Source organism: Myotis yumanensis, unplaced genomic scaffold, assembly GCF_028538775.1.
Source record: "Myotis yumanensis isolate MYYU_CA2020_CCGP unplaced genomic scaffold, mMyoYum1.0.hap1 SCAF_12, whole genome shotgun sequence".
Classification (NCBI taxonomy): Eukaryota; Metazoa; Chordata; class Mammalia; order Chiroptera; family Vespertilionidae; genus Myotis; species Myotis yumanensis.
This window is the reverse complement of record NW_027223763.1, coordinates 5,908,309-5,922,388: the sequence shown is the minus strand read 5'-3', so window position 1 is coordinate 5,922,388 and position 14,080 is coordinate 5,908,309. Positions and strand designations below refer to the sequence as shown.

General features: G+C 52.3%; 1 protein-coding gene across 3 annotated transcripts in view; it reads left to right on the top strand.

Annotated features, from left to right (window-relative positions):
* STXBP1 (syntaxin binding protein 1) overlaps positions 1–13,691 on the top strand; it is a 49,715-nt gene extending 36,024 nt beyond the window's left edge. For 2 of the 3 annotated variants that reach the window (XM_070430618.1, XM_070430620.1), the window contains exons 14-20: positions 42–180; positions 843–952; positions 3,194–3,295; positions 5,158–5,243; positions 5,828–5,982; positions 7,478–7,603; positions 11,787–11,873. In XM_070430618.1, coding sequence (XP_070286719.1) covers positions 42–180; positions 843–952; positions 3,194–3,295; positions 5,158–5,243; positions 5,828–5,982; positions 7,478–7,587 — 702 coding nt within the window. In that variant the 3' untranslated portion in view covers positions 7,588–7,603; positions 11,787–11,873. Of the gene's footprint in view, positions 1–41; positions 181–842; positions 953–3,193; positions 3,296–5,157; positions 5,244–5,827; positions 5,983–7,477; positions 7,604–11,786 lie in introns of all 3 variants that reach the window. The other variant, XM_070430619.1, reaches the window with a different exon arrangement.
* The last annotated feature ends 389 nt before the right edge of the window (positions 13,692–14,080 follow it).

Sequence of the window (14,080 nt, the reverse complement as noted above, 5' to 3'; positions counted from 1 at the left end):
ACTGTCACCAGAAGCGGGGCCAACGTGGCGTGTTTCTGCAGGACCTGGCCATGGGCACGGATGCTGAAGGCGAGAAGATCAAGGACCCCATGAGAGCCATCGTCCCCATTCTGCTGGACGCAAATGTCAGCACTTACGACAAAATCCGCATCATCCTCCTCTACATCTTTCTCAAGAATGGTAGGAGTGGTGGGCACGAGGAGGGCAGCTGGGGGGACCAAGCAGGCGGAAGAGTGGTGTCAAAGGAGTGGAAGGGTATTTGACAGGAAGATCCCAGGGGCTCTTTACGTTTGGGGAAATGTAACTCAGGCAAATCAGTTTTCACTGGAGGCTGTGCCCCCGTAGTTCTAGGGTTAAGCTGTGGTCTGGGACTCATAGCCGAGGACCTAGGGCCAGTGGGGGGCGGGCTTAAAGCAGGGAGCGTGTCTGCCAGACACCTTGAACTCGCACCACACTTGTAGTCTGTGCCTTTAAATAACTGATTTTTACCCCATCATAGTTGCCCACATGTGTCCATTGTGCAAAAAGATGGGCACAGAGACTCCTGTCCATGTTGACCTTGATCTGGGCCCAGGGTGGCCGGGGTGGCTGAGGAGCAGGAGACAGGGAAACATAGGCCCTGGGGGCCAATTGCCGATGGCCACAGCCCGGGATGGGTGGTTAGCGTGGAACAGGAGTCCTGATCTTGTCCTCGCCTTACGGTAAAGTTGCTGCAATGAGCAGGTTAATTTCCAGCAATGCTGAGGGGAAGGGGCACTGTCCCCCTCCCGCCAGGCGGTGGGCTGGGCCTCTGAGTGTGCACTGTGCAGGGGCGGGTGTGGTGACGGGTTTTGCTCTCTCAGGCATCACTGAGGAAAACCTGAACAAACTGATCCAGCACGCCCAGATCCCCCCGGAGGACAGCGAGATCATCACCAACATGGCGCACCTGGGCGTGCCCATCGTCACCGACGTAAGGGCCAGCCTTGGGGGGCTGGGGAGGGCAGAAGGGAAGCTGGTGGGTCTTTTCTCTTCTCCCCTAACTTACTTAGGCAGCTTATGAGGCACACACACTCAACACTGAGAAAGAGAGAGCAGGTAAAATCAGAGGAATAAAGATACCGAGATGAGTAACAGGGTTAGCGCCAGGAGCCGCGACGTGCACAGGCAGGCGTGGAGCACAGCGCCAAAGCTGAGCCGTACTGTGGACCAGCCACAGCAGGAGCCGCGCCTGCAGGTCGGCCTGGCTCTGCCTTTGGACACTAGACGCAGCTTCTTCCATGAGAATCAACACTGCCACTGACCCAGGACCAAGTCAGGGCAGCTTGTCCGGGAGGCCCAGCCCACCGTGGGCTCTAGGAGAGGCTGGGGGTGGGGGCCCAGGATGAGGAAGAGTCCTGAGCACTCTTCACAGCACCCCGCTAGGATCCTCCAGGCAGGGACCCGGTGGGGGTTCCTCCTGTGGCGGTCAGTCTGCCGCAGTGCTGACCAGGCTGGAGCTGCAGATGCTGTTCTCGAGCCACCAGACCAGAGGCCTGTAACTGGCATTTTTAGACCCATGTTCACAAGAGGGACCACAGTGAGAATGGAGACGATTCCTTCAGTACGTCCTATGCTGTTGAAACAAAATCAAAGAGTAAGTCATGCCCAGAGTAGTGTTTTCTCCTGGTGTCAGTTGACAGCAAACTGTTTTTTTTAACTATCTGAATTTTTTTTTTTTAATTTGACCTGCATTTGCCATGACTTTAAAGAGCCACGTTTGGCCCTGGCTGGTGTAGCTCAGTTGGTTGGGCATTGTCCCATGCACCAAAAGGTTGCCAATTCGATTTCCTTTCAGGGCATATGCTGGCTTGATCCCTGGTATGGGGCACACAGGAGGCAACTGATGAATGTTTTGCTCTCACATCAATGTTTCTCCTCTCCCTCTTCCTTCCTCTCTCTAGAAATCAATTTAAAATATTAAAAAATAAGCCCTAGCCAGTTTGGCTAAGCGGATAGAGTGTCAGCCTGTGGACCAAAAGTTCCCAGGTTTGATTCAGGTCAAGGGCACGTACCTTTTTTTTTTTTTTTTTTTTTTTTTTTTTTTTTAATCTTTATTGTTCAGATTATTACATTTGTTCCTCTTTTTTCCCCCCATAACTCCCCTCCTTCCAGCTCCCACCCCACCCTCCACCCTCACTCCCCACCCACTGAGTTCATCCATGGGTGCATGATTTTTGTCCAGTCTCTTCCCGAATCTCCCATTCCCCTTTCCCCCCCAAGAATAGTCAGTCCATTCCCTTTCTATGTCCCTGATTCATTATAGTCACCAGTTCATTCTGTACATCAGGTTATTTATTCACTTGATTCTTAGATTCATTTGTTGATAGATGCATATTTGTTGTTCATAATTTGTATCTTTACCTTTTTCTTCTTCTTCCCCTTCTTAAAGGATACCTTTCAGCATTTCATATAATACTGGTTTGGCGGTGATGAACTCCTTTAGTTTTTCCTTATCTGTGAAGCTCTTTATCTGACCTTCAATTCTGAATGATAGCTTTGCTGGATAAAGTAATCTTGGTTGTAGGTTCTTGGCATTCAGCACTTTGAATATTTCTTGCCATTCCCTTCTGGCCTGCAAAGTTTCTGTTGAGAAATCAGCTGACAGTCGTATGGGTATTCCCTTGTAGGTAATTGAGCCTCTTTCTCTTGCTGCTTTTAAGATTTTCTCTTTGTCTTTTGCTCTTGGCATTTTAATGATGATGTGTCTTGGTGTGGTCCTCTTTGGATTCCTTTTGTTTGGGGTTCTCTGAGCTTCTTGGACCTGTAAGTAGGGCACGTACCTTGATTGCAGGCTCCTCCCCGGCCTAGGCCCTGGTACAGGAGGCAACCAATCGATGTGTTTCTCTCACATCGATGTTTCTCTTTGTCTTTCCCTCTCTCCTCCACTCTCCCTAAAAATCAATGGAAAAATATCCTCAGGTGAGGACTAACAAAAAAATAAAAAATAAGAATAAAAAAATAAAATATTAAAAAAACAACAACAACAAAAGAACCAACTTTGCTCCAGTTCCTAGAAGGGCATATTTTTGGCTTTTCCAGGGAAAACACTCCCACTCGTTAGAGTCTGCCTGCTGCCGTTCTGAAAAGAGGCCTTGGGAGAGGGTTTCCGGAGGCCAGCAGGGGCCCCGGAGTCCACGTGGCCTGACAGTCTAATCTTTGTGTTTGCATTCAGTCTACGTTGCGTCGCAGGAGCAAGCCAGAACGGAAGGAGCGCATCAGCGAGCAGACCTACCAGCTGTCACGATGGACCCCGATTATTAAAGACATCATGGAGGTCAGTGATGTGGGGTGGGTGGGGTGGAGACAGACGCCAGGCCCAGGGCTCTTCACGTAAAGGCCTGATGCTTCCAGCTCCACCGCCTCGCAGGGGCCAGTGACACCCAAAGGACTGGCTTCCGGAGCTCTCTCAGGCCTCACATCACGTCTTGTCCTGGGGCTGGTGAAGAGCAGGCCCAACAGACAGCCAGGCGCAGGTCCCGAGACCATGTGATTTCTAGGCAGCAGCAGGCAGAGACCCCTCAGTGGTACCACACCCAGAGGAACCCAACAGATCACAGCACCAAAAGGTCCCATGAGTAGCGAGTTCCATACTGAGGTGTGGGTGGGCCTCTGGAATGTGAGCCCAGCCTGCCCCCTTCTCCCACTTATCCCGTCCCTCAGTCCTCCATGCCAACCAGAGACCCTGCCAAGCATATTTCTGCTTCTACTCTTCTGTTCAAATCCACCCCTTGCCTGGAACGTTCTCGCTCTCCTTCCCGCTTTCTGAAGCCTCTTCCTTCAAAGTCCCCATCCCGTCTCACTGTGCCACCCACCACCTGGCCAACCCGCCCCACAGAGGCCGCCTGGACTCCAGGAGCCTATGTTAGGGGCGTTCTTTGAGCACGTATGCCGCTTGGTGTTTGGCTCATCTTTTTATACCTTGGTTCTATGCCCTCAACTGCTGCGTCCTCTGGCCCCATGCTTTGTGCATAGTAGGTGTTTCACATTTGTTAGGTGCCTGTCCTTCCCATCTCTTCTTGTAGGTCAGGGAAGCCTGCGTGGAATCCCACCTGCTAGATGTTGGGGGTGGGATTAGAGCTAATCTGTCCAATTCCTCACTTGACAGGCAGATGGGACTGGGGTCGGAGAATGAAGAGACTTGCTCAGGATCCCTTTGTTGACTCATAGCAGAGCAGGTGTTCGTACTGAATTGTACGTTTAAATAAATGTATTTTAAATATATACAGTGAGTCAGCTTCCTGTTTTAAACTCACGAACCAAAAGGCTGGGTGAACATGAGACATCTAGAAACCAAAGACAATTGTTGGCTTGCTGCAGAGATAAAGCCAGCCCCTGTCTCATCCCTCCTTTGTTCTCTGCTCCCTTTTCTGCCCCTCCTTCCCGGACCCCCAGGGAGATGTATATGCTTTGCATGGTAACTGGTAGGGGGGGTGTAGGTTTCTAGGCAGCAGGAGGTGGGGAGCTGGGATCCACCCACCAGATAATTAGCCCCTTGGGGAACTAAGGGTGGAAGGCTTTCTCCTGCCTGAGAGACTGCCTGTGCCTAGTGTCTACAAGACTGATGGTGTCAGGAATTTATGGGACAGGATACAGCACAGTCTCACATAGAATGTAAAAGAGGGAGAAAAAAGAATTAATTGGAAGCGAAGCAAGAAAAATCAATGCAATTTTTAAAAATTTCTCTTAACGAGCAGATCTACAGACTAATCTCAGCACGTGGGCTGCTTCTGGAGCATCCTCCACACGGGCACTGCCCTGGGCAGTGGCAGCAGCAGCAGGAGCAGGGAGGGGTCTGGATGCTGCAAGCCTAGCATGGTTTTCACTAAGTGACTTGTTCGAATTCTCACCTGGCTTCCGTCAGCCCTTTTCTAGCAGGTGGCAGACCTAAAATCGGTCTCTTTTCTTTTTATATATTTGTATTGATTTCAGAGAGGGAGAGAGGGGAGAGAGATAGAAACATCAGTGATAAGAGAGAATCATTGCTCGGCTGCCTCTTGCACGTCCCACACTGGGGATCGAGCCCACAACCCAGGCATGTGCCCTGACCCGAAACAAACCATGACCTCCTGGTTTATGGGTCGACGCACAACCACTGAGCCACACAGGCTGGGCAACATCAGTCTCTTTTCTTTCCAGGACACCATTGAGGACAAGCTCGATACCAAGCACTACCCTTACATCTCTACCCGCTCCTCTGCCTCCTTCAGCACCACCGCTGTCAGGTGAGACGCCTCGAGCAGGCAGGCAGCAGCGAGGGGACTGGCCCTGGTGGCCTGTCAGCTGCACAGCAGTCCCGTTGTGATACAGCGTGGCCGTGAGCCCCTCCCGCTGTGCTCATCGCAGCCAGGTGCAGGCCGCCCTGACAGCGCCACCCGCCCACAAGGCCCTTCCTCTCAGTGCAGGAGGCCCTGGCCCAGTGAGGCATCTGTGCACATTTGCTGTTCCTTTGGCTCTGCTGTTCCTGCTCACTGCCAGCAGAGTGCCCATTCACGGCTAGGAACGTATATCCCCAGGAGTAGACTCCTGGATGAACAGGACGCCGGAGGAGCTGTTGAACTTAGCATGTCAAACAGTAAAGCCAACCTGAACCTGGCTGCTGCCTACATGTTTCTAAGAGACTGACAGGTGGCAGCAGGGCGCTCGTAGCAGTTCTGCTCCTGGCCCCACTGCGGTTCATTCACAACACTCACTACCAGCTTCTCTGTGTCACTGTGTACGGACGAACATGTAAATGTGTCACGCAGGTATGAAGTGCAGGTACTTGAGTGCGGGTGAACATTATTCATCTCTCCCCTGCCCCCCTCAGCGCCCGCTACGGGCACTGGCATAAGAACAAGGCCCCGGGCGAGTACCGCAGTGGTCCCCGCCTCATCATCTTCATCCTGGGAGGCGTGAGCCTGAGCGAGATGCGCTGCGCCTACGAGGTGACCCAGGCCAACGGCAAGTGGGAAGTGCTGATAGGTGAGTGGGCCTGTTTCCCAGGGGGAGGGGGCTGCTTCTCCGCACTGGGCTCCATTCCATGCTTTGGTGTTTCATTCTGTCCTCGACTCCACTGCCCCTGCCAACCGTCATCTCTAGAGCTGTTCATGGTCGGCAAAAGCTAAGGGGCGAGGCTCCTTGTGTCTGCGTGTGGTGGGAGGGACCTGACACAGACTCCAGCAGCCCAGGCCCACTTTCTGCTCTGCCCCTGCCTGTGGGTCGCCTGGGCATGCTCCCCACCTCTCCAGGCTGCCACCTCCTTATCCAACCAAACAGGTTAAGAACACCCACTTACAGCCCAAACTAGACCTAAGGTGGGACTTGTCCGTGTCCTGGCATTGGGCCTCACACCAAGGTGCTCGGTAAAAAGAGGGTAAACTCTGACCCCCCTTACCTCTCCGTCAGAGATGGACAGACCAGACACGCGTGTGAGCAGATACTGCCCGAGGCGTGGTGGCCTCTGCCCAGGGTTCCCCTCTGGCCCTACTACTTCCCGGTCTCTCACACCCTGTCTGCGATTTCCTGATGGTTTTCCAGAAGAAAGGAAGCAACTCACAGGAGCTGACTTAATGCAGCGGATGGTGTTTCTCCTTATCATGCATGTAGGCACGCCCACAGTTCTAGGGTTGGAAGAGAAAGAGGGAGCTGAGAAAAATCTTGCTTTCTCCACGTTTTCCTCAGTCCCTCCTTTCCCTTAACAAAATGGAGTGGCACTTGCCCAGATGCCTCTTGACAGTAATTGGCAAGAGGCTATCGGCACATACTACCTGGCCGGGTCCTGCCCTCTCCCCTTATCTCGACAAGACGAGTCAGCTTCGTGCCTCTCCTTTGGAGTGGCCAAGTCACAGTGCCCCCAGGCTCTCAGAGGAGCAGGTTCTACACACCAGTCACGTGGTGTCCCTGGTGTCTCAAGATGGACCCAGAAGCACCATTCAGTGGGGAGATTGGACATTCTTTCTCCCGTCCCCGCTCCCTGGAGCTCCCCTGTCTGGTCGCCATTTCTCCCTGTATTGTTCCTTCCCGTTCGTTACGTAGGCCCCCGCGATGAAGCTCTCTGCTCCCTGCTTGCATATGTGTTGCATGCGTGTGTTGGATAATTCTTAGCTCAAACACAGTTTTCCTGGGCAGAAGCTGTCAGAGCCGGGCTTGGGGGTAAATCTCCATCTTCAGCTTTGGCCCTGACCTGAGGTTCCCCATTGGGAGGTGGTATATTATAACCTGGGGAGATGAAGTGACCCACAGATTTTTGGAGGGGTCTCGCTCAGACAGCCGATGCCCGCTGTGTGGCCTCACCTGCTTTTGTGCATGCCAGCCATCCTCGCAGTGCGTGTGCCTGTGTGCGAGCCTGTGTGCGTGCGTGTGCGCGTGTGTCTTGCTTTCTCATCTCTCACTGGCTGCATAAAACGTAGGCCTAAGTTGGCATGTTCCTGTTCCGTACCTTTGTTCAAGCAGTCAGCTGGCCTCTGTTCTCCCGCAGGTTCTACTCACATTCTTACTCCCACCAAATTTCTCATGGACCTGAGACACCCCGACTTCAGGGAGTCCTCTAGGGTATCTTTTGAGGATCAGGCTCCAACAATGGAGTGAGAGCCAAAGAAACAAAGTAAAAGCAGCTTATCACAGAAAAGAAACTCTTCCTCTCTGAAGGGCTTTCTTTGATAATTCCGTCACTCTTTTTATTTTTTCTGTTTTTAGTTTATTATTTATTTGATTTTCCTTTAACAAGAAAATGCTTGCAGTTCTTAACACCGATTGAAAATGTGTCCGATGCTGCCTTCACCCACTGGCCACGGAGCCTCCGGGCCGGCCCGCGGGCTCTCTCCTGCCCTGGGTCCCCTGCTGCTCAGCCCACAGCACAGCCCCCGGGGTTTTAACCTGAGAATGAGAATAATGCTGTGAGCAGCCCTCCGGAGGGGTTGAGGGATGCCAGAGGGTCGCGCCCACGCCTGGTGCTCAGGGATGCGTTTGTGGGCACCAGGAAGAGAGCACCTTGTCCAGGTTGGGGTGTGGGGTGGGAACCTGAGCACGAGGCCCGCAGGCTTCCCAGGGACACCCCTGGGTGCCCGGTTGTGGGGGAGGCTCTGCGGAGAGCGTCAGAGTGGACTCCGAGTCAGTGGTAGTGAGACATGTAAGTGCCGCTTTCCCGGACAGCACTTAGCCGGGGAACAAGGGGTCACAGGCCACCATGCACTTGGTGAGCTCCCGCAGCCACGGGAAGAGCTCCTGTCTCGTGTTCCTCTGGGGAAAGGGCACTTATTAGCCATTTGCTCTTTCAGTAACTGCTTTCATTTTAACCTCCTGTGATCCTTCCAAGAGTTGAGTAATCACCCTCCTCACCCACTGAAGCCTCTCGTGCTGAGAGCCTTTGGGTAGAAGTCGCTCTCCCACCGCACTGCACCTGCTCTCAGTCACCCAGGAACCTGCTTCTGTTCGGTAGATAATCCAGATTCTATTCTTGTCCTCGTCCCCTCCTCTCTCCTTCCGTTCTCCCTACGTGCTGGGAACCTCCTCTGATGCGTTTAAATGGCAGACTGATCCGGAACTCCACTGGAACATTACTCAGGCCTTAGCTTCGCTGCCCGTTCTGTGATGAGGCCACAGTTTGTGTACCTGGCTTCGTAGACTCCATTGACATGGGCCCTGAAAATGTCCCCTCCCCCTGGGCTGAGCCGTGGCCCAGTGAGTCTTCAGAATGTGAGTCACCTTGAGCAGTGGGGAGGCCTGGACTCCGGGCCCAGCTCTGCCACGAGGACCTATGACTAGGTCATTCCCACTTCCTGGGCCACAGTGTATGGACCACAGGGAGGCTGGACCGTAGGGTCCCAAGGCTCCTCCTCAGATTGGTGACTCAAGCCATGCAGCCCTACCCATTCTCGGCTCCCTGTTGACCTTAGGGGAAAGCCATCAGCACCTTGGCTAGGAAACCTGGAAGGTTGATATGAAGGTGAGAAATAGCAGGGGTCTGTGAGCCAGGAGAAGTGGGCTGGCTAAGGCCTGAGTACCTCCCATTCTGCCCAGGCTCCTTCCCAAGGGAAGCCAAACCTGTGGGCACTGAATAAACAGTCATTGTTTCGAAGCATTTTGGGAGGTGGGTAATCAGAATCAGAGCTTCTAGTTCTGTGTGCAGGTGGCAGGTGGGTGGATGGCATTTACTGCAAGGTGTGTTTTTTTAATTGATTTTGAGACAGAGAGAGAGAGAGAGAGAGAGAGAGAGATGGATTTGTTGCTCCACTTATGCATTCATCAGTTGATTCTTGTATGTGCCCTGACTGGGGGTAGAACCTGTAACCTTGTCATAGCAGAATGATGCTCTAACCAACTGAGCACCCAGCCAGTGAAAGAAGGGTTTTGTCCCAGCAGACATCTGTGTCTGCCCACAGCGCTCAGCCTTTTGGATGACTCTGTTCTTGGAGACCCCATTCATATTTCTCAACCTTCCAGTGATGTAGACTAAGAGGGACCCTCAGAGCAGTGGGACCCGCTTGCTGTTCTAAAGGGCCTATGTGGTCAGCTACCTGTGAGTTCAAAGAGAACATTTGCAAATTGTGGTTTAAACCCACCCCACTCAATTAGCAATATTTGTGGTGGTGGAAAGCCTAACCGAGTATTAAAGCAATACAGACGATTGGGTGGCAAGAATGGGCACTCAGCTGCTCTGGGTCCTTTAAAGAGACCAGTGAGCGAGGGCCCAGCACCGTGCCTGGCACAGAGTCCTACAGGCCTCTCTAGTTGCCCAATACTCTTGGTCCTGGGTTTTCTTCTTTCAGTCAAAGACTGGGAACACCAGATGGTCAGTGATCAGATAATATCAGAAAATTCTAGAGCGTGATGGATTCCTTAACCTCTTTTTGGCCTCCCCCAAATCCTGAATTTGCAAGGAAGCAAGGGCAGGGGGAGCACTTTGGGACGGGCACCTGATCAGAGGTCCTCTTTTTGACTTTTCCTCTAGCTTGAGTCGGCCTCTGTATTTCCTGGAGTCAGTGGATGGCCTGGAGGGGTGTTAGGAATGGTTTTCTCTGGCACATGTGCTGCTGTTGTCTCAACCTAGGATGCCCTTGAGCTAACCCTGCACCCAGGGCCCAGGGCTGTCTTTCAGGATGTAGATACACAGTCCGTGTGTCGACTGAAATTGGAAAGCCCTCATTCTCACAACTGTTCACTGTTAGGAATTTGTAAGATTTAAGTCCTGCTTCCCCATTTGTAGACAGTCTTTGACTTTCTTTAGGACTCGTGGTAAGATGGGTAGAGTCACAGAAATGTGTACTCCGGGGGACATGCTGCCGAAGCCTCTGTCACGTTTGCAGAAGGAGCCTCAGTGTGCAGGATAATGGGTCGGCTTTAGAGCTGGGGCCTGGGGCCTGCGGCCTGGGCATCACTCGGGACGATGGCCGTAGCTGCTCTGAGCAGTGACAGGTGCCTGGGACTTGCACTGCAGGGAATGGGAAGTCGGGAGGAACCCCTGACACCAGAGAAGGCTTTACGAGTTTGCTGCTGGTTTGACTGACCAGGAAGGTCCAAGGCCTGCAGCTCCAGCAGTCACGGGTCAGCTGAGCAAGTAGTGGTCAGAGGCACAGGGACCCTGGTGTGTAGGATCCCGCCCAGCAAGCCAGCCTGAGCCTTCTGTGCCTGCCCGCGCTCGGGGCGGGGATCTGGCATCCTAAGGTTTCTGCTCCCCTCGTCCCATGAAGGCCATGCCTGCACCCGCATCTCCAGGGAGGCACATTTTCAAGTACAGGTCTCTTTTGTTCGGTTCTTCTCTCCCACCAGGATCTTTCTTTGATGGCCACTGCTGCATGCGTGCAGGCCTCATGCTCACACACCAGCCACTTCTGTTCTGTTTGAGTATGTCCATGTCCAAACCACACGATCCATGCATCTTTTTTCACTGCACTTACTAGATCTCTCTCCTTATGAAAAGGACTTCATTTACTTTTATTTATTTATTATTTTGTGGTAGAAGTTATACCTAATTCCATTAGCTTAAATTTTTGCAAGCATTTCTAATCTCTTACAATGCACGGTCTCTATAAGGTAAGGCCTCAGGTCCCCGCCCTCTCCCTTTCACACCTGAGGTCCCGCCCACCACGGCAGTTCCAAGCATCTGCTCCCAGAGGTCAGTGGCTTCCCCCAGGGTGTTCTGCCCACCAACTGCCTCCCTACCAGGCACCATTCTTTCCACACACAGGCCCGCAGAGCCCCTGCCCCATTACCAACCTTTCCCTGCCATGTGGTTTGGAATTCCTCTCCCTGCTTCACCTTGAGTTCAAAATGCAGCTGCCTCATGTCCTGTAGATGGCGCTGAGCCCTGAGAGGGAGGCCTGGGACCCTGCCTGAGCCAGAGGATTTTTTTTAAAAATATATTTTTATTGATTTCAGAGAGGAAGGGAGAGGGAGAGAGAGATAGAAACATCAATGATGAGAGAGAATCATTGATCGGCTGCCTCCTGCATGCCCCCCACTGGGGATCGAGCCCACCACCCAGGCATATGCCCTTGACCGGGATTGAACCCGTGACACTTCAGTCCGCAGGCTGACGCTCTATCCACTGAGCCAAGCCAGCTAGGGCAACCGGAGGATGTTTTGTTTATCCCCAGTCCCCACATGTCTCCCAGCCCCAAATGTGACTTGGCCCCAAAGCCCAATCCCCAAGCCCCTCCCTGCCTCCACTGACCACACCGGGGTGGGGCGGGGGAATGGGTGCAGGTCTGGGAACCTCGAGGAGCAGGGAAGGAGGAAGCGTCCTGAACGAGAGCTGGCGAGCTCACTGTCTTCTCTGCCTCCCTCAGGATCCACGCAGATTCTCACCCCACAAAAACTGCTGGACACGCTGAAGAAACTGAATAAAACAGATGAAGAAATAAGCACTTAAAACAATAAGCTGCCCCTCCAAAAAGTGAACCCTCTTCCCCCTGTGCTCCGCAGCCCTGCCGCTGCCCGCTGCCCGCAGTGGTTCCTTTGCTGACCCTCTGTCCCTCCCTGCCTCCCAGCTCTGCACGCCCTAGTCGGCGCTGTTGCCGCTGCGTTCTCGTGTTTAATGATACCCTCTTCTCTTTGAAACAAAAGATAATAATGCATTGTGTTTTTTTAAAAGACTGTCTTCTATATGTGCCCTGAGAGGAGAGGTTCGTGTGTAAGTGGCGCGCTGCTGGAGAAGTTCTGGGACTGTTCAGATGAATGGACACCTCCTCCCCATTCGTTATGATTCTGTGACCTTGTACATAACCTGGTGCGACACGTGCAGATTGCCTGAGTGTAGGAAGGCGGATGCTTGAGTGTTTTTAAGAATCTGTCTGGGTTGTTTCTGTTCTTATTGGGACTCAGATGTCTGTTCCGGGAGTATTTCAAACTGAGGCTCTCTGTCCACTCCGGTTCCCACGCCCCAGGGCCCGCTCTCATCAGGTAGGCTGGGCAGTGAGGCCCAGGTGGCATCTCGGAGGCTGGAGCTGGAACCCACCTCTTTGCTTTCCTCAGTGGCCCATATCCCCAGTGCTGTGGCTGTGGCTGTGAGTGGGGGCTGGTGTTCAGCTTGTCACTGCGCCCTCCCTGGCTGCGTCCACAGCGCTGTGACCCTGAGGGAAGTCGCTCTGTGGTCTAAGTCACTGTACCCAAACCAGTGAGGAGCAAGCTCCCCCTGGAGACCTTGGTCTCCTGGAGAAGGGGTTAGGCCTGATCTTTTGACCAGAGAAGCTCTTTCTTAGTGGAGTCAGCCTGGGAGAGCTCAGGGGTCAGGAAGGGACTAGAACAGAGTGGGCTCTGCAGGACGCTGTCAGAGGGCCTTCCTTGTAGAGAGGGCCCGTACCCTAAGATGTCCAATGGCCGGGATCATAGCCCAAGGGATGTATACAGACCGTTGCCCACTCAGATGACCCTCAGTGGAAGATACTTCCTGATATTTTATTTTTTGTAGTGTGGGGTCATATGTTGTTGTGCTTGTAGAGAAAATGATCATTTTATTCCCTGTATAAAAACCTAGCTGTATAAAACTTAGCTCTAATGCAAAACTTAAAGAAGCAAATGCAGGCAGGATGTCTCGTCATCCTCAAGACTCAGCAGTTCTCGTTCCTGGGAGTGAGCACACCGTTTGTTCTGCTGCTGTTGTCATGAAATATAATGACAGTGGAAGTCACAAAAATGTCCCCTGTCCAGCCCCCGCCACCCTTTACTCCTGCAGACCGCGTGTATATTCCTGTCTCGTGATGTCATTGCAAACGTGGTGTGTGCTAGTTTAACTCGCCCGCTCTCCTTTCAGAACATGTTCCTCGCCCGCCCGGTAGATGCCTGTGGTGTCCGCTCCTCATGGCTTGGAAACCTCTCTCCCCTTTGCACTCAGATTAGTTTGCAGGTCTGTCTCCCCTCTCCCCTTAAAGACACATTATTTCCTTAGGACAGAGCTGTAGGTACTTGCATTGGTTGGTTTCTTACTGTTACTGCTTGTTTTGTCCCCTCCCTGTGACCAATGCTCATGCTTCAGGACCTTGTTTGTTGAACATGTTGGTTTTCCTTTCTGTTATTTATAGAAACATAATTTATCAAAAGGATATTTTAAAAATCTAGTCTGTCTTGAAACTTGTTTACCTTGAAATTATCAGAATCTCAGTGTTTGAAAGTATTGAAGCACAAACATGTATCATCTCTGTACTGTTCTGTACTAAAGTACTTGAGTCTAATAAATGAATAATTCGGCGCCCATTCATGGTGTCCAAGGTGACTCTGGGCTGGTTTCACTGTGGGAAGTGGAAAGGAAGGCTTCTGCAATGGTCCATGGCTTGGAGTCTCCTGGATCCAGATCTCCGTTACTTGCGTTAAGATCTGTAGCTGTTGCACATTTGGGGACAATCCGTGAAGCTTGTCTTGGCCCCTAGCCGCAACAGCAAGCTACCTGTAGATGATATGGTCCTTCCATCGCCCTATTTCTCTGGGCAAACTACGGCCCGCGGGCCAGATCCGGCCCGTTTGAAATGAATAAAACTAAAAAAAAAAAAAAGACCTTACCCTTTTATGTAATGATGTTTACTTTGAATTTATATTAGTTCACACAAACACTCCATCCATGCTTTTGTTCCGGCCCTCCGGTCCAGTT